This window comes from Trichomycterus rosablanca, chromosome 6 (genome assembly GCF_030014385.1).
Source record: "Trichomycterus rosablanca isolate fTriRos1 chromosome 6, fTriRos1.hap1, whole genome shotgun sequence".
Classification (NCBI taxonomy): domain Eukaryota; kingdom Metazoa; phylum Chordata; class Actinopteri; order Siluriformes; family Trichomycteridae; genus Trichomycterus; species Trichomycterus rosablanca.
The window spans coordinates 13,476,818-13,501,352 of NC_085993.1; the positions used below are offsets into that span (position 1 = coordinate 13,476,818).

Below are 24,535 nucleotides of genomic sequence, written 5' to 3' on the forward strand. Positions count from 1 at the left end.
AGTAAAAGAGGTGGGTTTTTTATTTAAATTGTGTTGCTAGCAAGCTTTGATGCTGCCTTTCTCTCACCTTAAATTGAAATGTTTGTGACTTTTAACGTGTTAAGTTTAGAAGTGTTGCACTAAGAAATGAATACATTAGATGTTTGCAATTGCATGAGTGAGATATCTGATTTCATTTAGTGTAAAATATCCAGTGTTTATAACTGATTTTATTAACATTGACAGGATAAATTATATTCACACCTGCAGCATAAACAGAACATTTTGTTAAAAAATTTGGAGACAAAATTCCCCAGCTTTAGATCACAGTGCTTTTTATAGTTAATTATTAGCATTTTTACTATATTATAGTTTAACTTTTACTCTTGCATCCTATTTATTATTAAAATAGTGTTTTTAATTATCTTTAACCCTACCTCATGTACTTTTTACTCATTATCATGTACTGACCAACACTTGTCACTACTCTTGTGTCCCTTAATTACTTTTTAGATTAGAAATGTCTTTTTGTTTTTATTGTAGGTCTTTTTGTTTTTATTGTAGGCCTTTTTGTATTTATTGTAGGCCTTTTTGTATTTATTGTAGGTCTTTTTGTATTTATTGTAGGTCTTTTTGTATTTATTGTAGGCCTTTTTGTATTTATTGTAGCCTTTTTGTATTTATTGTAGGTCTTTTTGTATTTATTGTAGGCCTTTTTGTATTTATTGTAGGCCTTTTTGTATTTATTGTAGGCCTTTTTGTATTTATTGTAGGTCTTTTTGTATTTATTGTAGGCCTTTTTGTATTTATTGTAGGTCTTTTTGTATTTATTGTAGCCTTTTTGTATTTATTGTAGGTCTTTTTGTATTTATTGTAGGCCTTTTTGTATTTATTGTAGGCCTTTTTGTATTTATTGTAGCCTTTTTGTTTTTATTGTAGGTCTTTTTGTTTTTATTGTAGGTCTTTTTGTATTTATTGTAGGTCTTTTTGTATTTATTGTAGGCCTTTTTGTATTTATTGTAGGTCTTTTTGTATTTATTGTAGGCCTTTTTGTATTTATTGTAGGTCTTTTTGTATTTATTGTAGGCCTTTTTGTTTTTATTGTAGTCTTTTTGTTTTTATTGTAGGTCTTTTTGTATTTATTGTAGGTCTTTTTGTATTTATTGTAGGCCTTTTTGTATTTATTGTAGGTCTTTTTGTATTTATTGTAGGCCTTTTTGTATTTATTGTAGGTCTTTTTGTATTTATTGTAGGCCTTTTTGTATTTATTGTAGGCCTTTTTGTTTTTATTGTAGTCTTTTTGTTTTTATTGTAGGCCTTTTTGTATTTATTGTAGGCCTTTTTGTTTTTATTGTAGGCCTTTTTGTATTTATTGTACTGTTGTTTATTTGCACTGTGTACTGTACTGTCTTGCACTTTTTCTTCTGTGTTGCACCCTGGTCCTGGAGGACCGTTGTTTTGTTTCAGTTGGGGATGTCCCGATCCGATCTCACAGATCGGGATCGGGGCCGATCAAGGCATTTTTAACTGATTGGAAATCGGCTTTACTAATGCCGATCATAACCCGATCTTTTGTTTTACGTCAGCATGTCCGCTGTGTGGAAATACTTTAAATTGGAAAGTGAAACGAGTCCAACAGCGGTGTAATGTCTGTAATGCGAGCGTTTCACGAGGCGGTGGGAGCAGAGCTGCGTTCATTACTGTAGAATTTTACTGTTTATATGGTGTGTGAGTCGAGGATCACTCCGGTTTACAAAACAATAACTTTTAATCCGAGTATGAAAACTTCAGGACCATAACATACAGCTTTTACGAGTTTACGTGTTACAAGACTGAACGACATCTCAGTATCAAGCACTCTGATTGGCTTAGTTATGTAACCGAGCGTCGTAGTGATGCACTCGCTTAATAAAGAAATAAAATACATGGTATATTCACAAATTGTCGGGAGCAAAACACTTTATTAACTTATTCTGTTCCGAATAGCGAACAGCCAGAGCCGAGCACGCTATCCCATGCACTATGGAAGCCCCAAAGGGTCAAAACACACTCACTTTGCGTAGACCCGTCCATCAAACCATTGTCACAATACAAGCACTTTAAGAACTGGCTTTCCTTCATAACAAAAGAGTGACTTTCCATTTTATTTTGGTATTCAGGTTTTACTGTAATGCTGTTAAGTAACTTATTTGTTTTTTTATATTCAAGTTAAGCTGCTACACCACTTGTGAGTGGAGATTTTTGTTCATTTTTAGTGTATCACTGCATTAAACAGAATTATGTTCTTTGAATATAAAGTTCAAAGTGAAACTGTAATTAGCTCACTTCATTTTTACTACAATGCTGCACTAGGTTTGTTTACTTTTATTTTGTAAAAGAACATTAAGCAATAGCTTGGATGCAGGCAATTTTTTTCCTACAGCACTGCAGAGCTATTCAGTTGTTAAACATGTACATTGGATTAATTTGAATAACTGTAATGTACTTGAAGTGTGCACTGTGTAAACAGTGTTATCTAGTTCTTATCTAGACAATATCTAGAAAATACAAGTATCGGTTTGAGAATCGGTATCGGATCGGGATCAAAATTAAAGATCGGGATCGGGAACAAAAAAACGTGATCGGGACATCCCTAGTTTCAATATGTACTTGTATATAGCTGAAATGACAATAAAGCCTCTCTTAACTCTTGACTCTATTTCCCTTGCAAAAAAGTAAGTTTTGCAGTAATACAGATGTGATGTAAGAATCTGTGACTATTTTCTGGTTCTATTTCTGCACATAGGGACCCATGGACCATGGAGATGGGCATCAATGTACCCTGAGTGTGGGGAGAGGAATCAGTCACCTGTTGACATTCGCAGTGAAACCGCTCGGGTTTCTCAGGAGTGCCAGGAGCTCACACTGGAGGGCTTTGAGATCAAGTCGTCTAACAGAACTACTATGAAGAACACTGGCAAAACAGGTTAGAAAGCAGAAATGTTTAATACTAACATTAATATTTACCTGCTCAGTAGCAAAATGCAAGTATTTAAAATACATATTCAGAATACATCAATTAAGTACACATGTACAGTCATTTAAATGCATTTGTTTTGTAATTTTAAAAGTTTCTCAAATACCATAGGCTTACCCTTTCTTTAGAACGTTGGGGCATTTTGCTGCCAGATAAAAACAAGAATCTGTGATTTCCAATATTTTAACTGGCCAACTTTATAGTATTTTGTAAATCTAAACAAATTCAGAACTTCATGTCTGCAACACATTAAAATGTTGGAACAGAGGCGTGTTTAAAACTGTTACATCCATGCTTCCATGAATTACACTTTTTAATTGTTGGGGACTGAGGACACTAATTGTTGCAGTTTTTCATGTGAAATTTTTGTTCATTTTAGCTTGATACAATAATTAAGCTGTTCAAAAGTCCAGTTCTGTGGTTGCTGTTTTCTGATTTTTCTTTTTATAATGCACCATAGATTTTTCATCAGAAAGAGACCTAGACTCCAGGCAGGCACTTTCTGCATCTACGAAGTCATGCTGTTGTAGCTTTTACAGGATTGTCTTGCTGAAATAATGATGGACTTCTCAGGAGACGAGGTCACCTTTGTGGCAGCGTACTAATGCACGCTCATACCATGAAAAATGCTGGCTTTTGCATCTTTTACTATTAACAGTGTGGACGGTCCATTTTGTCTTTGGCATGGAGAACTTGACTTAAGTTTTTCCTGAAAGCTAGATAAAACATGAGCTCATCTGAACATGAGATGTATCTAAAATGAGCTTCTACAAATTATGGAATAAAGGCTCTAAATACTTTTCTGAATCAAGTCAAGTCAAATTTATTTATATAGTGTTTTTTACAATGGACATTGTCCCAAAGCAACTTTACAGAATCCAGGACCAACAGACAAAAAACCCCTATTGAGCAAGCCGAGGGCAACAGTGGCAAGGGAAAACTCCCTTTAAAATTACAGGAAGAAATCTTGAGAGGAACCAGACTCAGCAGGGACCCATCCACTTTGGGTGGCCTGGATGATACTTTAAATAAATAGGATTTACACAAATCAAAAAAACACAAAATTAAATTGAACTGAAAGTTGTAATTAGCAAAAAATAATTGGAGTTCTTCATTGTTCAGTCCAGTCTGTGATAAAGTCCGTTGTAAGTTTTGGACATTTTGGTGCAAACACGCCATGTTCCCATCCCATCTAGTAGGAGCAGCATTGTTGGCACTGCAGTCTCGACTTGCAGTCTTTAACCTCGAGAGGGTAAACAGGTTTCCGTGAATAAGAAATTTCAGTTTCAAAATTAATCTGTTAGTGTAACTATACTCACAATACTTTCTAAAGTGATCATGTTGCCAGTTTGACTGCCTACAAACAACAATACCTAATTTTGTTTATTACATGAGTATCAAAATGACCTTTTTAAGTGACAGAGTTTTTTCTCTTATTTTATTATTACACATAATTAAATTAAGTCTTTGTTAAAAGCATGTTAGGTTGCAATACTTCTCTTTTCAGATTAGAAGAAGCCCACATATATCTCAAACACAGGCCTACCTGACATCTCAGTTGTAATGCTGGTCTTTGCAATGTATAGGCTTATTATTACAAACACAAATCAAAGATCTCTGTGGATTGTTTTAATGTTCTGGTGAATCTCTAAGCAGCAGAAAGTGCAAATTAAAACAATCAACAATGATAATCTTGTAGAATATTGCTCTACACCTAGGCCTGTATACCACCCTCTAAAAATCTAATTATTAAAATAAAAGGTTAATTATTGTGATTAAAAGTTTTAATATAAAGAACAGGTTTTCTTTGATTATAGACCAACCAGCGTCAGTAAGCTGATATTGCTGAGAGAGAAGATTGCAAACTCTGTTGACAGGGCTAGATGTACTTAAATGTGTCAGCAAGTTCTCAGGTGCAATCATTATTACTGTCTTTTCTTTATTATTGTCTTTGTTTTATTGAGTTTATTTTATTTTACTTTATTTATTATTTTTATTTGTTTCATTTCTTTTTATTTCTACGCTTGTGTTCATCTTATAATCTTCTTAACATTGGGGTTTAGTTTGCGCTACCCACCACCCTATTACATTTTTAGATTTAATAAGTTATAATGTATTGTATTAAAATGTATTTTATTATTAAATCTATTGTTTATTATAAATAAGTTTTACATCTTATAATCAAGCAATGACTACAAAAACTACAACCCTTAAAATACCCATATTCTGCCACTTAGGTGGCGCAGCGGTAAAACACGCTAGCACACCAGAGCTGACATTTCGAACTTGTCAGTTCGAAACTCCGCTCTGCCTTCCGGCTGGCTGGGCGGCTACACGAACAATGATTGGCTTGTTGTTCATACAGGGTGCGAGCCGGATGAAACCTCGTAACTGATACAATTACGACCTCTGCTGGCAGAGTTGAGGGATAATGTCTGATCAGGGTGTGTCTCTTCGTACACAAAGCTGATTCACATATGATCTCACCTCGTGCAGGTGAAAAGTTGCAGTTGGCTACTGCGCACGTGTCGGAGGGGGCGTGTGTCAGTCTCGGCTCTCCTCGGTCAGGAGTGGAGGTCTGCATCAGTAGGGAGGAAGCATAATGCATTAGGGTAATTGGATACGATTAGACTGGGAGAAAAATTGGGAAAAATGCAAAAAAATATATACCCATATTCGTTTTACTTAATAATACTAATAATAAGGAAATTTACACAGATAGGCCAAAATATTATGAACAGCAACCTAATTTGCTGTAAAAAAAAAAACTGGCTAAACATCACAAATGTAACTGCAGAAAACCTCTTAAGGTGTCCCGTGCTGGTTTCAGGTGCCTAACATTTTTACCCATTTTCCAGACCTGTTCTGTTCTAACGGCTTTACTCTTTATTTGGGCACACATGCAGAACTCATGGAATGAAGCCACCACCCCACTAAATAAAATTATATTCTATCTTACACCACTGAAGTAATCTGAATGAATCTAAGTGCCAAGCAGGCTTAGGCAGCACATGGTACAGCTGGCAAATTGGATGATGCACAACAGCATGAGTCCTAAGATCCTGAGCTCACTGCATAATTTGGGTAATTGTGTATACTGCTTTTAATCCTCTTTTAATGCACAAAAGTGCTGTTTGCATTAAAGTTGCATGCAAATAAATTTCTCAGGAATAACTATTTGCTTATTTACACTGCAGGCTGTGTGGTTTAAGCCTCTACACCTCTTGGCCAAGCTTTAACAGTTCTCTAGTGCTTTTCTCTAGATAATTCATTTTCACAATTGTTTATTTTCACAACTATAAATTTTATAACTGCTTGCAGTAATATTGATAGAGCTGCCTACACAGTTTTCATCTTTCACCACTTGAATAATGCATATGCATTCAGGAGATTGGGAACAATAAAAAATAATATTGAATTGTGCGGTGAGAGGGTATTAAAACATAGTTTAAGATTGTCGAAAATTCTGTCAAATATTAGTATTAGCATGCTATATAAGAGACCAAGGCTGCATTTAGACATAACATTGAGCCTATGCTCCATTCTCAAAAAGGGGTACACAGCAGAGCCTAAAGATGATCAATACAAACACTGAAAACGTGTTATCGGCTTACTAAGGATTCACAGGCAGGTTTAGGATGCAGGCAAAAGTGTATTTAAAAGCAAACAAGGGTTGGTCAATCAACAAACAGGCTATAGTTAGCAGGAGGTGGAAATACAAAGCTGTGGTCAAGATCAGAAGCAGTTAATATGAAATGGTGCTGATACCTCACACTGGTCTATGGAAACAAACATTCTTAAATGTCTGTGCAGAAATTCATTAACAAAATTGGTGAAAAACTAAAAATGGGTGTAAGAATCAAAACAGGTGGAAAAAAAACTAAAACAGGTGTACATACCAAAATAGGCGTGAAATAAAAACATGGCAGGGACCAGCATGAGGTATTAATAACTGGCACATTTATCTTATACCTATTATTATGATATTATTAATAAACTACACCGACCAGGCATGACATTATGACCACTGACAGGTGAAGTGAATAACACAGATTATCTCTTCATCACGGCGCCTGTTAGTGGGTGGGATATATTAGGCAGCAAGTGAACATTTTATCCTCAGAGTTGATGTGAAGCAGGAAAAATGGGCGAGCGTAAGGATTTGAGCGAGTTTGACAAGGACCAAATTGTGATGGCTAGACGACTGGGTCAGAGCATCTCCAAAACTGCAGCTCTTTTAGGGTGTTCCCGGTCTGCAGTGGTCAGTATCTATCAAAAGTGGTCCAAGGAAGGAACAGTGGTAAACCGGCGACAGGGTCATGGGCGGCCAATGCTCATTGATGCACGTGGTTAGCAAAGGCTGGCCCGTTTGGTCCGATCCAACAGACGAGCTACTGTAGCTCAAATTGCTGAAGAAGTTAATATATATATTTTTTATTTTTATTTCATTTTTTTATTTACTGTTGGTGTGTAACTGTAGATATTTTTGAGGACCTTGCAGTACATCATGGTTCTAGCAGAATTTCAGACTTGATTGTCTTTACTGTATGAGAAATGATGTTTTTCAGCTTGTAGAAACTTTTGCACCCAACTAAAACCTCTTTTGCACTGCTGGCCTTTTGTGTGACCATTGCTATTTACAGGGACCACAGAGACTACATGTACAGTGTACCTTTCACCTTTTCCATGGCATTTTTTACACCTTTTAAGAGATATGGTAGGAACCTAAATCCTTGAGGTTTCCTAATTCATTTTTTACTTTCTATCATCGATCATTTCATAATATTACACAAAAAAGAGACAAAATTCAATTTAATCTTACTTTTTGTCAGAAAGAGCCAAGGCCTTGGCCGTGTCCCTTTGGATGCAGAGCAGTGATTTATTACACTCAAGAGCCCAATGTCTCAGTCATTTTAAAGCAGGGTTTAATCATTTTTCTGCAGAACATGACATAGTATCTTAGATTTATAGAAAATACATTGTGCAGTTACATACTTTGATCACAGGTAGTGTGTAGTTCTAACTTGCTCATTGACTGAAGAAGCTTTAATACAAACTATAAACTCAAGTGGCTTCCAATCCTATAATGGAAACATCATATTCCAACCCCAAACTTAAGCTTTTTTATATCAACCAATCAATAGAAGAGGATTTGTCTGTACTGTGGTCAATCAAATATCAGCATCCTTCCTTGCTAGTGGTGAGTACCACTCTTGTTCTCTTAGTAGTCCTGATGTCAGGCTGATGGTCAGTTTCAAGAGAAAGCACTGAAATGCCAAAGCGTGATGCATGATGTTTAAAAATGCATGATGTTTAAAACCAGTCACATTCTAACCATTTGAGGGCGGCTTGTAATATTAGCACTGGTGGTTGTTAAAAAGATTCCCAGTATAAAAATACCCTAAAAGAAAGAAGATCAGTTTAAAAGGTCATGTATAACCTCGAAAACAGCTTTAAATATATCATGATGCTTAACAGGCTTGTTAATGACCCTTCTGTTTCACAAATAGCTCAACAATGTTCTGATTTACAAGATTAATGAGTTACATGTGAGCTTTATTTATGATTTTCATGTTTTGATTTTCTCTTGCCTGTCATTGCTTTAAAAACCACATTAATTATAATAACATTGACCTCTGTAACACTATATGTGATGGATAGAGAAATATAACTTAATCTTTTTAGGAAACAATTTTTTGTGCCAAACGGGAGCAAATGGATAACAAGATTTAAGTTACGATGGACTGGCTTTGACTCTTAAGCATAAAATAGCATTAAGGTTTACAGTTTTACTTTCTACAACACTATTTATTTACTAGGTTCAGTTCCACTCCTCTTAATTCTAGAAACTTAAATGGGATCTGTTATATGACAAACCATTCAAAATGCATCAAGTTTTTTTAATACAGCAAAAAGGCTGCTTTGAAATTAGCATTTAAAGCACAAAAACACAGGATCTGAGGTAGTAAGTATCCTTCCTAGGTGTTCATGGAGTACAGCTAAAAGACTCCGGACAAGCTGTGTGAGCACTCCTTTTCAGCTAATTAAAATTTAACTTAATATGTACTGTCCAGTATTTTAAAAGGCTGTTAAAACACTGTGCTTCCTTAAGAATTCATAAAACTACCCCAGTACCATTAACCTTGGAACCCATCCAAGCTTCCAAATTGCTTTTGACTGCTAAGTCATTATAAAGAAGATACAAAACAGTCTAAACCACTGTTCCATGTGCTTGGTAACTGATGCAGATACACTCGCCTTAGAAAAGTTGCTGTATGCATATCCAGCAGATTTTGTCATAGTTTTAAAAACTCCACAATGATTCTAAAAGCATTCAAAGTCTTTGGTTATTTTTTCCCTTAATTTTTTACTTCATATTCAGGTAATTTAACTTTTATACAGTGATGCCATAAAACAGCTGTGTTATCAACAAGCTTCATATCATACAATAACCTAGTTTAATGTGCCTACTTTTATATATATATATTTAGGACTAATTCTTTAGCTAAAAAATCTTTTCATAGCATATAGCAATGTATTCAACATTTTCCCCACAATCTTTCCACTCACTGTATCTGTGAGGGATTTCTTCATTTTTGCCCTTCCTCTTTTTTTCCTCCTAGTCTCTATTCTTTTGAAGAATGACTACTTTGTGAGGGGAGCGAATCTACCTGGGCGCTTCAAGGCAGAGAAGGTGGAGTTTCACTGGGGCCACAGCAATGGATCAGCAGGATCAGAACACAGCATTAATGGAAAGCGGTTTCCAGTTGAGGTAATGCAAATAATGTTGCTCATTTGTATTTACATTTTAAACATGATGTGTATTTGTCTTGTTTTGGTTCAAACTTTCAAGCTTTGTGCTGAAGACCTTTCAGAGCTTAAACATCATTGGCTTAATGAGTCTTGCTGTACATAGATTTAGGCCACGTACACTATACACATCAGGCACATATTGACCAGTTTTATGTCTCTGAACAAATACACTGACTTAATGACAATAGGGATCTGATAATATAATATATTAATATAAATATTATCAAGTCATTATTGACGAAGTCAGATGAGGAAGTTCACCTTTAAACAGCTAAAAGAACACTGGAGTGGCTTCAGGGCAAGTCTCTGTACGACCTTAAGAGACGCATCTAAGAGACCTGCAGCAGTAATTGCTAGCAAACAGGCTTCGAGCGAGTATTTAATAAAGGGTCTGAATACTTTGTGAAGTGGTTTAATTTTTCATATTTTTTTACTGATTCTACTTTTGCTATGTCCTTATGGATATGGATATGGATTGATGGGGAAAAACGGAAATTCTATCCATTCAAAATGTAATTCACATCACAAAGGGGTCTGAATACTTTTATAGTGTAATTACCTGTAAACAAAATAAGCATTCAGATGTGTCTAGATAAACAGAATGCTCTTTCTGATAGATCATCCACAGCAGAACTGAGAAAATTGTAAATAAAAATAAAATATTTAAAATTTTTATGGCGCCCAGGTGGTGCAGTGGAATATTCCGCTAGCACACCAGCACTAAGATTCTGAACTCCTTGGTTTGAAACTTGGCGTTGTCACCGATCGGCTGGGCGCCATCTAGCGGTGCCTTTAGCAGACACTAATTGGCCACCATGTCTGTTAGGGCGAGATGACCGGACTATGTGGGTGGGGTCTTCAAATGCTGTGCAAGGACCCTGATTAGCAGATAAAGGCACCTGTACAGAGTGCATGGGCAAAAAAGAAGGGGTCGGCTAAGGACTGCACATGGGTCAGAGGAGTCGTGTGCAGAAAATGTACCCTCCTCAAATGCAATCAGGGATCCCCAGCAGCGGCAGACAAATTGACTACGCTAAATCGGGAGAAAAATGGGAGAAAATGCATAAATAAAATAGAAAATGCTTTGAAGTGGTAAAGTTGAAGTCTTTTTTTTGCTTGTGTTACATTGATAAAGGTGTATAAAACCCTCACTTTTAAAGAAAATGTTTAAGAGTTTTTACCATGTTTTTATCTGAAAAATCTGTTGATGAATATATATTTTTTGCTCTAACCATGGTTTGAATGCACGGTGACAAATTTAAAAGCACTTCTGACTGACTTACATGTTTTGGTTTGGAAATAGTGCGGTGTGTGATTGGGCAAAATTGCAAAAATTGCCTGGACTGGTTGAAGTAGTGTATATTTTGCTATTGCAAATGCCTAGAGACTTGAAAGCTTTTGGTTTAATATGGTAACAACTATCGACACAGAGCCTTCAAAATCTGTCGCCTATAAAACTGTGTGCACTTCAGAAGATTAAACAGCAAGAGAAATCAACACATAGCAAAGAGTGAGCAAAGAAAGTGGTAGTCTTGTGGTGGAAAGGACTTGTGGTGGCACAGTCAGTAAAGTGGGTACTGCATAGCAACATGGGTCACTGGGTCTTGACTTAACACTATATGTGACCTGTTCCTCATTACATATCTATTACATGAGAATATTTGTCAAGTGCTTTGATTTCATCCAACCTCCCAAATATGTCAGCAGGTGAATTGGCTTCTTCAAATTTGCCCCCTGGGTGTGAGTAAATGCTGCCATGAGATGGATAGGTGCTCTGTCCAGGGTGTTTTGCTCTGGGCATTTCTGCTCTGGGCACAGTGTATCAATTTGACGCGGGACTGTATGGCCAAAAGTATGTACACACTTGACCATGAGCTTGTAGGACATTACATTCCAAAATATTAGCATTATTGTGTAGTTACCTTTGTGATCTCCACAACAAACTGGTCAAACCTTGCTCCATGCAAGACAAGACTCACATTTAAATTTATCCAGACACATTTGGAGTAACTCATAGTTAAGGGTCCTGGGAGGACTAACCAGTGGCTGGTTGCCAGTAGTAGGACATAAATCTATAACCGTCTGATTAACAGTACCATAACTGCTGAGCAACCACTGCCTTACACACTTTTAGAAGTCATTTTAAATGTTTTGTGCCCCCATTTTTCCAGACATAAACATCTCTTACCTGACTCTAATAATCTTGGTGGCTCACTACTAGAAATACCTGTAGTTGGTACAAAATTTAGCCTGATTTTGCTGTCACTGACACACTGGACATTACCAGCAGTTCGGTAGTTGGGAGATGAGTAGTCCTACAGTGCATCCTGGAGCCATCTTTTCCACAGCAGCTGAACAATGCACACATGCCCATCTGTCCACATGATCTTGAAGAGAACAGGATTCGTCCGACAAGTCATCTTTCTTCTATTGCTCCAATGTCCAGTTCTATCACATTTCAAAAACACAAGCATTACTATGTAGTTTCCTGTGTGATCTCCACACAAAACTGGTCAAACCTTGTCTTTATGGACCATTCTCCATTCTTTCTGGTTTCTTACATTGTTTAATATTGTCATACTTATTAAATTAGATACATCTATCTGGTACCTGCAGTCATTAAAAGCTTAACCTACCATACACATGAACTTGGGCATGAAATTAGTGATGCTGGCTCACCGTTTTCTTTGTCACCCCCCTGTACCTCATTTTCAGTTGTAATGGAACCAACATGGGACCCCTACTGACCATGTGATATTTGGGTGGTAAGTTCAGCACTGCAATGGCACACATACTGTATATACAGTATATACACATTCACTAAGCATTTAATTAGGTACCCCTGTCTGGTACCTACAGTCATTAAATATTTTATAAGCTACACCCACCATAAACATAAACTTATGCTTAAAATTACTGACGTTAGTGACTGTTGCTCTGTATACTTTGTCAACCCTAAATCTCATTTATCAGTTGCAACTAAACCCCCATATGACTTCTACTGAACATGTGATGTTTGGGTATACATACTAACTGAGCACTTTATTAGGTACATCTATCTAGTACGTACAGTCATTAAATATTTTATAAGCTACACCCATCATAAACATAAACTTATGCTTAAAATGACTGTTGCTCCACATACTTTGTCAATTCTGAATCTTATTTATCAATTGCATTGAAACCTTTATATGACTCCTACTGTACAGGTAATGTTTGGGAGGTAAGCCATTCTCAGCACTGCAATGACACTCATATATACAGTATACGTATTAACACTTTATTAGGTACATCTATCTGGTATGTACAGTCAATAAAAATTTATAAGCTACACCCACAGTAAACATCAACTTGTGCATAAAATTACTGCTTTTAGTTCACCTGTTGCTCTGTTTACTTTGTCAACCCCTGTACCCCATAATTAGTTGTAATGGAACCAACATAAGACCCTATACTGACCAGATGATGTTTGGGTGATGGAGCATTCTCAGCACTGCAATGACACACATACAGTATATATACAGTATACGTACTAACTGAGCACTTTATTAGGTACACCTATCTGGTATGTAGAGTCATTGATTATTTTATAAGCTACACCCATCATAAACATAAAACCATGCTTAAAATTACTGATGGTACTGACTGTTGCTCTGTATACTTTGTCAACCCTGAATCTCATTTATCAATTGCAATTAAACCCCCATATGACTCCTACTGACCAGGTGATATGTGGGTGGTAAGCCATTCTCAGCTCTGCATTGACACTAACATGGTCGGATAGTAGTGTGTGTTGTACTGGCATGAGTGTATCAGGATTAGCAGTGTGGTTGGGATTTTCAAATCGATGTTCAAACTTAATGGCTTCTTTACTAGGAATAGATACCCTGATAGCACTCACTGTAGGTCTACAGTTACAGACTAGAGGTGTTTTTTTTCATGCAGTGTGTGTTATTATTCCTCTCGTCTTTTATCAGTAGGTACTTTCTGATATCAGGGCGCTGTTGGCTTTATATTTTTGGTTGGAGCACTATTGTACTTCAAGCATTGACATTAAGACCTTACAATATTGACAACACTGCTGTACTCCATACAGTCATACCAGTAGAACACACACTGCCATGCTGTTACCATGTGACACTGTAGTGCTGAGAATAATCCACCTCCTAAATAACCTCTGGTGAATAGAATAATAAATGGGAATAGATTAGCTAAGGCCCCTAGCTCAAACCTGTAGGGGGGGCAATTAGAATAAGTGCTCTGATTCCGATTACATGGGACACAATTAGCCCAAAGACACTTGCTGTCTAGCTAGGCTTGATTCTATTCTCAGTCCATTTGGCTCCAGCCTGAATGTGTTAATTCAATAAATTAGCTTTGCTCAAGCATATACACTTAAAGTTAAACTGCTGGTTTTAAATGAACTCTGCAGGGTTCAGATGAGGCTGTTCTGCCTAGAGATGGCCCGTCTGAACTGTGTAGGAGTTTTAGCTCTCTGGAACTAAGCTTGTGTTTACTGATATATTTAAATGTGTTATGCTGAATTGGAGAGAGAAATCATAATTGTTGTGTTTATTGTGCATCTGTTTTGACTTGTACCTTCCATTATGTATAAACATCAGCATATAAATTTGAGATTTCTACCGTTTTAAATTAACCTTATCTTACTTAAAAGTAACGTGTCATTTCCACATCTGTCATGGATTTCTTTTTACATCTAGCCCGTTTTTTCTTTTTAATTGCAAATTCCAATACTGCTATTTTTCCTACCTGCTTTCAGGAATATGAAGCCATTAAAGTTAAATAGCACAGTGGGTGTTTCCAGTTCTGACTTAAAATGCCTCTAATTTATGTTTTTTAAGGCTTGCTGGAGAAAAAAGGTAATGTGAATAGGGTTGGATTTTTACTGTTACACCCAAGAATCCTGCTATGAGTAATGCCGGTTTACACTACATGACTTTCAAGGTGTTCAGATCACTGTACAGTTCACACTACACAACTTTCAAGGTGTTCAGATCACTTTACAGTTCACACTACACAACTGGACCTCTTGTAATCTGGATTCATTAAGTCGGTGTGGTTTTCACACTACACGACTGATCAGCTATAGGGGGTCACACACTACCTATCTATCATCATGAGGAACCTCAGACAAGTCTATCTGGTCTCCCAAACTTTTTTTTTCTCAAGTAAACACACACGAGAACTGACGAGGTGTTCAATGATACCCTGTCCAAAAAGGCAACCCAGCAATAAGCAAGCGATCAAAGTTGTTTGAGGGCTGATGTGCAGTGTAAAAGCAAAGGGAAAAATAAATGAATCTGGGTGAAGGAGTGGAATTGGCTATGCGGCCGGCAGGGATTGTCTGTTCTGAAGAGAGAGTGAGAAATCAAATGAATATTTTTTGCAATGCATCATTGGTATTATGTATTGGCGTGTAAGTCACAAATACTGTAAAGCTTGTGTGTTGATGTATTTTGACTATCTCCTCCCCTAGGGTTTCCCTTTTGCATTTTGCATTTATAACAGTCACAACCTGATTGCAACACCTTTCACACTACATGATTTTAAATCGCGACAGGTCCATTTTTTTAACATAGGCGAGCACTTGGCGAGCTTCTCGAATTGATTTGTTGAACAGTTCGCGCATAGCGATCGAGAGCCGTTTTTTGAGCCCCGAGCGAACACCGAGTCGCTTCCGATCGGCCGCATCTAACTGCGACCTGTCAGCGAGCGAAAATCAGGGCACAAATTGTGTAGTGTGAACTAGGCATAAGGAACATCTTAGAGTGCTCTCTAGAGCAGCGCTCCCCAAACTTTTTTGCACCACGGACCGGTTTCATATAAAATAAAATTTTTCCGGACCGGCAGGCGGGAGGATTCAAAATAGAATAACTACACTGCTCACAAATTAGCTTTTTTTGCTGCAGTGAGACGCTGCTTCCACCTGGGGGTGATAGGAGATGATAAACACCCGTGTGTTGGAAATGGAAGCAGTGTTTTCATTGCTGATGTAGCAATCTCTAATTATTTATTCTTTCTGTGCGGCCCGGTAATAAATGACCGGTCCGTGGCCCTAGACTACACGGCATGGCCGACAAATCAGTAATAAACTAGTTTGTTTACAGTCTCTAAGGAGGATCTCGCTGCCTCCAAGTCCAATTCCCAGAAAGTTGATGCCAGCCCTCAATCTCAGAACCAGACCTTGCTAGGATCCTTGGGCTTTTCATTTTGTGCAGACATAGAAATGTCTTCTTACCTATTTTTGGCGAGTGCAAGCATCAAACTTTATTCTTCTTGCTGTTTGGTTAGTTAGGGCATTATTTCACAAATTCTTAGAGTGGTTATCAAAGCCCTTTAAAAAGTTTTTGATGTAACAATTTGATGTTTTATCAAGGTCACGACTTAGATGATGTCAGTAGTCTAAGAGACATTTATGCAGACACTTATTTAAGGGTCTTGGAAGGACTCACCTGTAGCTGGTTGCCAGTACTAGGGCGTAAATCTGTTACGTCTGATACTACTGCCTTACACACTTCTAGAAGACATTTGAAATTAATTGTGCCCCTGGTGCCCAAACATAAACATCTCTTTTCTGACCCTAATAATCTGTTTAGCTCTCTACTAAAACGACCTATAGTTGGTACAATATTTACTCTGATTTTGCTCTCACTGACACACTGAACAATGCTTATATGCCCAGCTGTCCCACCATGATCTTGGACAAAAGAGTATTTATCTGTCAAGTTGACTTTCTTCCAATGGTTTAATGTCCAGTTCTAATGCTTGTGTGCCCATTGGTGGTGCTCCTTGACTGACCTTCTATGCAGCCTCATAACCAGGAGGGTTTGATGTTGTTTGTGACACATTCATTACCAAAATGCAAATACCAGTATTGGCATTTTAAGCCACAGTAGTTCTTTGGTTTGTCTGTACCAGACGCCATAGCCTATATGTCCTTTGGCTTTGCTGAGTCTTGGCTGCCCAACAACCTGGTGGCGGTTTATGGCGGGGGCACTTACCATGATTGGCACTGCTTGCTTTTGCAGAGATGCTTCAACCCAGTTTCCTAGCCATAACAATTTGGCCCTTATCATAGTCATTTAGTTTTTTATGCTGCCCATACTATCATCAGCCCAACATTTAGTATGCACAGTGCAATGCAAATATTTAAGGGATGGTCCTCATCATCGTATTATGAAGCAGTTACACTTATATCAGTATACAGTGTATCACAAAAGTGAGTACACCCCTCACATTTCTGCAGATATTTAAGTATATCTTTTCATGGGACAACACTGACAAAATGACACTTTGACACAATGAAAAGTAGTCTGTGTGCAGCTTATATAACAGTGTAAATTTATTCTTCCCTCAAAATAACTCAATATACAGCCATTAATGTCTAAACCACCAGCAACAAAAGTGAGTACACCCCTTAGTGAAAGTTCCTGAAGTGTCAATATTTTGTGTGGCCACCATTATTTCCCAGAACTGCCTTAACTCTCCTGGGCATGAAGTTTACCAGAGCTTCACAGGTTGCCACTGGAATGCTTTTCCACTCCTCCATGACGACATCACGGAGCTGGCGAATATTCGAGACTTTGCACTCCTCCACCTTCCGCTTGAGGATGCCCCAAAGATGTTCTATTGGGTTTAGGTCTGGAGACATGCTTGGCCAGTCCATCACCTTTACCCTCAGCCTCTTCAATAAAGCAGTGGTCGTCTTAGAGGTGTGTTTGGGGTCATTATCATGCTGGAACACTGCCCTGCGACCTAGTTTCCGGAGGGAGGGGATCATGCTCTGCTTCAGTATTTCACAGTACATATTGGAGTTCATGTGTCCCTCAATGAAATGTAACTCCCCAACACCTGCTGCACCCATGCAGCCCCAGACCATGGCATTCCCACCACCATGCTTGACTGTAGGCATGACACACTTATCTTTGTACTCCTCACCTGATTGCCGCCACACATGCTTGAGACCATCTGAACCAAACAAATTAATCTTGGTCTCATCAGACCATAGGACATGGTTCCAGTAATCCATGTCCTTTGTTGACATGTCTTCAGCAAACTGTTTGCGGGCTTTCTTGTGTAGAGACTTCAGAAGAGGCTTCCTTCTGGGGTGACAGCCATGCAGACCAATTTGATGTAGTGTGCGGCGTATGGTCTGAGCACTGACAGGCTGACCCCCCACCTTTTCAATCTCTGCAGCAATGCTGACAGCACTCCTGCGCCTATCTTTCAAAGACAGCAGTTGGATGTGACGCTGAGCACGTGCACTCAGCTTCTTTGGACGACCAACACGAGGTCTGTTCTGAGTGGACCCTGCTCTTTTAAAACGCTGGATGATCTTGGCCACTGTGCTGCAGCTCAGTTTCAGGGTGTTGGCAATTTTCTTGTAGCCTTGGCCATCTTCATGTAGCGCAACAATTCGTCTTTTAAGATCCTCAGAGAGTTCTTTGCCATGAGGTGCCATGTTGGAACTTTCAGTGACCAGTATGAGAGAGTGTGAGAGCTGTACTACTAAATTGAACACACCTGCTCCCTATGCACACCTGAGACCTAGTAACACTAACAAATCACATGACATTTTGGAGGGAAAATGACAAGCAGTGCTCAATTTGGACATTTAGGGGTGTAGTCTCTTAGGGGTGTACTCACTTTTGTTGCCGGTGGTTTAGACATTAATGGCTGTATATTGAGTTATTTTGAGGGAAGAATAAATTTACACTGTTATATAAGCTGCACACAGACTACTTTTCATTGTGTCAAAGTGTCATTTTGTCAGTGTTGTCCCATGAAAAGATATACTTAAATATCTGCAGAAATGTGAGGGGTATACTCACTTTTGTGATACACTGTATATCTTGAGAATATATTTGGTAGTGTATGCCCCTTATGTTCAGTGTCCTATTATACATTGGCTAAACATGTGTAAGTGAACATGTGTAGACCTCAGGTCAGCACTAACTGAGTAAATTAAACACTTCTGTGAGCACAGTTTGGCTAATGTGAACCTTATGAAGACTAAATATGTGACTGCAGAGACAGGCAACAAATGGCACCATTAGGGCTGCAGTCACAGAAAATCTTAGGGAGACAGATCGGTTCTCATTAGCGGGATTCTGGCTCTGTTGCTTCTATTGTATTAAAGGTTTAATTCCTTTGCAGCATTTTTATTCTTAAATGGTTTTGCTCATGTTGTTTGATAGTGCTGGATGGTGTTTAGCTGCTCCTGCCTGGATGCTCTGAGGTGTTGTAATAGGAACCTACCACTGTTGGTCTTAATAGCAGGCCAGTCTCTAAAATTCACTTGTACATTAAGGGTCTAAAGAACTACAAATGTAGAGCACTTAAACTACAAATAGAAATGTTTATTGTTTTGGATTTTAACATTAATTCAAATTAAAGGTATCCGGACTTGTGTTACATGGATGCATTAGTTAATTATTTTGGGCAACCTACAATTACAATTCTTGAAGTACCTTGCTTGAAGTTTATGACCCCAGTATTCTCAGTTTTTTTCAGTTGTCTATTTTTCCCAAACTGTCACTTGTTTAAAGCATAAAAAATAAAAAATGTACACTGACAATCTACTAGTAATGGAATCAGCCATCAGCATAAACTGGCCAGTTTCTGGGCAAACGACACAATGAGTCAATTGCAATAGACTTGCAGGTCTTGTGACTTATTTTCTTAACCCATCACCCAGCTTCTGAGTGGTCATTATCTTGTTTTGCCTGGTTTCTGAGTGGCTGTTGCTAAGCCTCTGTCGAGCCACCATCATGCCTCTGCTATTATGTCCAGTGGCTGCCACTGTGACGTCTCCCGACATCTACAAGGATAGCTTCACTGCACCAATTGACCCTTCAGTCTGGTTGTCGGGCCCAGTCGGCTGTCTGGTCCTGTCACTGATCCAAGCTGGTCCTTCATTCCCAAGGCAATGACCCATGTGCTTCACATCTGTATCTCTACTCCCTGTTCTGTTCCTTGTAATCATCTGTTTTCTACTAACTGGAGAATTAGTGTTTATTAGTGCCCTGCCGAGTTTGTCATCATATATGCGAACACCCTGGTTGAGGAGAGCCAAGACTGACACACGCCCCCTCCGACATGTGTGCATCTTTTCACCTGCACGAGGCGAATTCATATGTGGATCAGCTTTGTGTACATAGAGCCACACACTGATCACACACTATCCCTCAGCTTTGTGCGGGCACCATCAATCAGCCAGCAGAGGTCGTAATTGCATCAGTTATAAGGAATCCCTGTCTAGCTCCCACCTTGTATGAACAACAGCCTGCCTGTAGCAGTGCTGAGATTCGAAACGACAAGCTCAAAATGTCAGTTCTGGTGTGCTATGTTTTACCGCTGCGCCACCTGAGCGCCTTGGATTCAAGTTCTTGATTTTTGTCCTTCTTCCTGACTTATGTTTGTGTTACTGATCAGTGTTTTCTGGTCCTGTTTCTTTTTTCTTCAAATAGTGATCTCCTGGTTTTAATCTCTGCCTGTTTTTGATTTCTTTCTGATTGTTCTGACCCCAAATTAGTAATAGAAGTCATGCGAGGTTTGCCAGTGTTGTGTTAACATATAATAAGGGATTAAGAAGCAGAATTAGATTTTGCCTAAATGCGACTCAAAGCAAGTAAATGGCGTACTTCTTTTTGAGAGCCCTGAACAAACGTCTTCCATTTTACATGGTGTGTAAACACAAAGATGGTAAGGGAATTATGCTGAAAGATGATGGCTTGCCAGAGATTAGTTCAGTCAGAACATGAGTCACAGCCAATGCTAATCCCATCATTTTACCAATCTCTGTCTTTATCTCTTCTTTTACTTTGTGCACATTTTCTGGAGCAAATAGTAATTTAAACTGTTCTTTTAAATATCTGCACTGAGACAATATTCATAAGGAACAGACACAATGTTATATTTGATGTGAAGCTCTGCATATTCTTCTAATCCTTTCTCAGAGAAAATGTATAATCCCTAATTGTCACAAACGTCAAAAAAGTGGCTCGTCTTCTAAATATGGATACGCATGAGAGACTGTTTATTCACTTTAAGGATAGGAATGGGATTTTTTGCATGACAAAAAGCTGTAAATCAGTCAAATAGAATTTCCTCACAAATAGCAATTTAATAAATACTTTTTTTTGCAGTTATTGCAAAGCAGTGCATAAGTATAAGCTCATCTGTGCTATGTCAGTTTATTAAAAGGCCAAGAGCCAATCACATTTACCTGTGTGTGCTTACAGATGCAGATTTTCTTCTATAATTCAGACGACTTTGACAGTCTCAGCACTGCAATAAAGGACAGGAGAATCATCGCTGCCATGGCTGTCTTCTTTCAGGTGAGGGGCTGCTTCACACCCACACAGCTATAAACAATCATTTTAATCAATTGTTAGCATAAGCAACAAGCGTACGTCAAATCAAAACTGGTTGCAATGCCCTAAACATGTCATTTTGAACCAATACAATAATAAAGGAATATTTGCAATAATAAAATGGTCTAGTAACATCTCTATGTCCTTAACTCAAATAAAATACCTGGATTCATAAACATTCATGAATATGCAGATTAAAAATTCCATCAGGTATTCTTGCCATTCTATCACAGCAAGCCAGCTAAATGCTTATCAGATTGCTAGCTCACACATATTACAGACAAACATAAGTAGGATTTCAGTATCAGACTTCTAATTTGCATCAACATTTTCTCAGCTGTTTATTTAATAATTTACATGTAAATGTGGGGATAAAGCGGGGACTTAACTGTCAGCATGACAGGTGGATGGATGGATAGAAAGATAGATGGATGGATAGATAGATAGAATGATGGATGGATAGAAAGATAGATAAATGGATGGATGGATAGATAGAAAGATGGATAGATAGATGGATGGATGGATAGTTAAAAGAAAGAAGGATGGATGGAAGATAGATGGATGGATGGATGGATGGATAGATAGATAGACAGATTGAATGATAGATGGATGGATGGATAGATAGATAGAATGATGGATGGATGTATAGAAAGATAGATAAATGGATGGATGGATAGATAGATAGATAGATAGGTAGAATGATGGATGGATAGAAAGATAGATAAATGAATGGATGGATAGATAGAAAGATGGATAGATGGATGGATGGATAGTTGAAAGAAAGATGGATGGATGGAAGATAGATGGATGGATGGATGGATGGATGGATGGATAGATGGATGGATGGATAGATAGATAGATAGATAGATGGATGGATGGATGGATGGATGGATGGATGGATAGAAAGATAGATAAATGGATGGATGGATAGATAGAAAGATGGATGGATAAATGGATGGATGGATAGTTGAAAGAAAGATGGATGGATGGAAGATAGATGGATGGATGGATGGATAGATAGATAGACAGATTTAATGATAGATGGATGGATGGATAGATAGATAGAATGATGGATGGATGGATAGAAAGATAGATAAATGAATGGATGGATAGATAGAAAGATGGATGGATAGATGGATGGATGGATAGTTGAAAGAAAGATGGATGGATGGATAGATAGATAGAAAGATGGATGGATGGAAAATAGATGGATGGATGGATGGATGGATGGATAGATAGACTGAAAGATGGATGGATGGATAGATAGATAGACAGATTGAATGATAGATGGATGGATGGATGGATAGATAGACAGATTGAATGATAGATGAATAGATGGATGGATGGATGGACTATAGCTATAAGGTATTATGTCTGTACATACTACATATGTACATAGTAATATATACATAGTAGTAATAACAATAATAATAATAAGCATATGAATAAGCACAGATCCTGTGTGTAGTCCGGGGTGTTGGTGGTATTAACACGCTACACTGTGTTCAGTAATGTGATTGAGATGGGAAAGAAACTTTTCCTGAGCCGACTGGTCCTGGCACGTATTCCCCTGTATCTCCTCCCAGATGGCAGATTTAGATTTGCAATGTCTATTTGCTTGGAGTTTTTGTCTTCTGATTGCTCATTAGATGTGGACGTGTGTCTCCTCCCAGAGTTTTTCACTTCTTCTGAACCTAGTGCTGGCACATCTGAAGGCTTCTCTAACCATGGGAAGAGTGGAGGCTGGTATCCCAGCACACACTAGAAAGACTGTGATGAAAAGTTCTGCGCTTACTCAGCCCATGGTGGAAAGCAGCTCCAGTCTTGCTGATTTTGTTAATGCAGTATATTTGGAGGAAATGTCTGATCTCCTGGTTCACTCTCTTTACCTGCCCATTAGATTGTGTATGCTGTCTTGAGGATAAATTAATCTTGATTTGTATTAACCAGTGAGCCACCACTGTATTCAGAACCACTTTATGAATACCTTTAGATTAGTATTTTTTGATAGACTCTCTTATCCAAAGTAACAGAGGTGCATAAACACACAAAATAGTTGTTGCCTCCCAATTACATACTACACATTTTACTTGCAATAATATTGTTAGCATTCTGAAATACTGTGAATACATGATGTATGTGGTTAAAGATATTGCATCATACATCACAGCAAAGACAGCGAGTAGCTGGCGTAGATCAATAGTACACATGTGGGATCACAATCTTGACATTTTGTCATATTTCAGTGATTTATCTGATAAAATGCTTATTAAAACTCCGGCTGGGCAGAGCAGCCACATAAACAACGATTGGCCTGTTGTTCATATAGGGGTGGTGTATTAAGCCAGAGAGGGACTCCTCGGAACTGATGCACTATGACCTCTGCTGCCTGGTTGATGGCGCCTGCACAGAGGCTTGGAAAGAGCGCGGATCAGGGTGTGTCTCTCAGTACACATATATGCACTCACCTAGTGTGGGTGACAAAATGCATACGGCTGCTGCCCACGTGTCGGAGGGGCCGTGGGTTAGCTTCGTTCTCCTCAAATCAGAGCGGAAGTCGGTATTAGTGGAGAGGAAGCATGACGCAATCGGGCAATTGGACATGCTAAAAAGTCGGGAGAAAAAGGGGAGAAAATGCATAAAAAAAAAAAAAAAAAAAAAAAAAAAAAAAATATATATATATATATATATATACAGTATATATATATATATATATATAAGCTATTAAAACATATTAAATATCTACAAATATAGAGTGGGCAACAAAAGTCCTTGTATCCTCTAAGAAAATGTTTCTACTAGGCTTTTTTTCCCTTTTTAATTTGCACCAAGACACAAACACACTTTTCTCATGCTGCCCCACTGGTAACAGGTCTATTTCTCAAAAAAATAAATGTGGAGCACAGGTGTGTTGAATGTAGGTCTGTTGTCAGGTAGTAAAAAACTGTAAGGATATGGAGGTAAGTATGTTATGTTTTGACAGCAGTGAGGCTTATTGTTAGTAGCGCACAAATGAATTACAGTTAAAATAGAAATATAAAGAACCGTTAACTCACTACTGCTTATCTAACATCAACTGAGCAGAATTGCTTTATACTATTTCATGAGAGATATGAGGAAGCATGGGGGATGTGATTGTATTCACAATATAAAAAAGAAAATACATAATTACAGATTGTATTTAAAAGAACACTAGATCTGATAACACAAGCAATCTTCTACTATGCATTTTTCTCAAATTTAATCTAATATTTTATTACAATATATATGGTTAGCATAACAATTTAAGTGTTGTTATTTCAAAATATTGTAGCATTTGGAACTAGTCACA

General features: G+C 38.0%; 1 protein-coding gene across 1 annotated transcript in view; it reads left to right on the top strand.

The window, feature by feature from the left end:
• Window positions 1-24,535, top strand: part of ca16b (carbonic anhydrase XVI b) — a 200,720-nt gene that overhangs the window by 110,294 nt on the left and 65,891 nt on the right. The window contains 3 exon segments of the mRNA XM_062997440.1: window positions 2,765-2,944; window positions 9,619-9,767; window positions 21,073-21,168. Of these exon segments, the coding sequence (XP_062853510.1) occupies window positions 2,765-2,944; window positions 9,619-9,767; window positions 21,073-21,168 (425 nt within the window).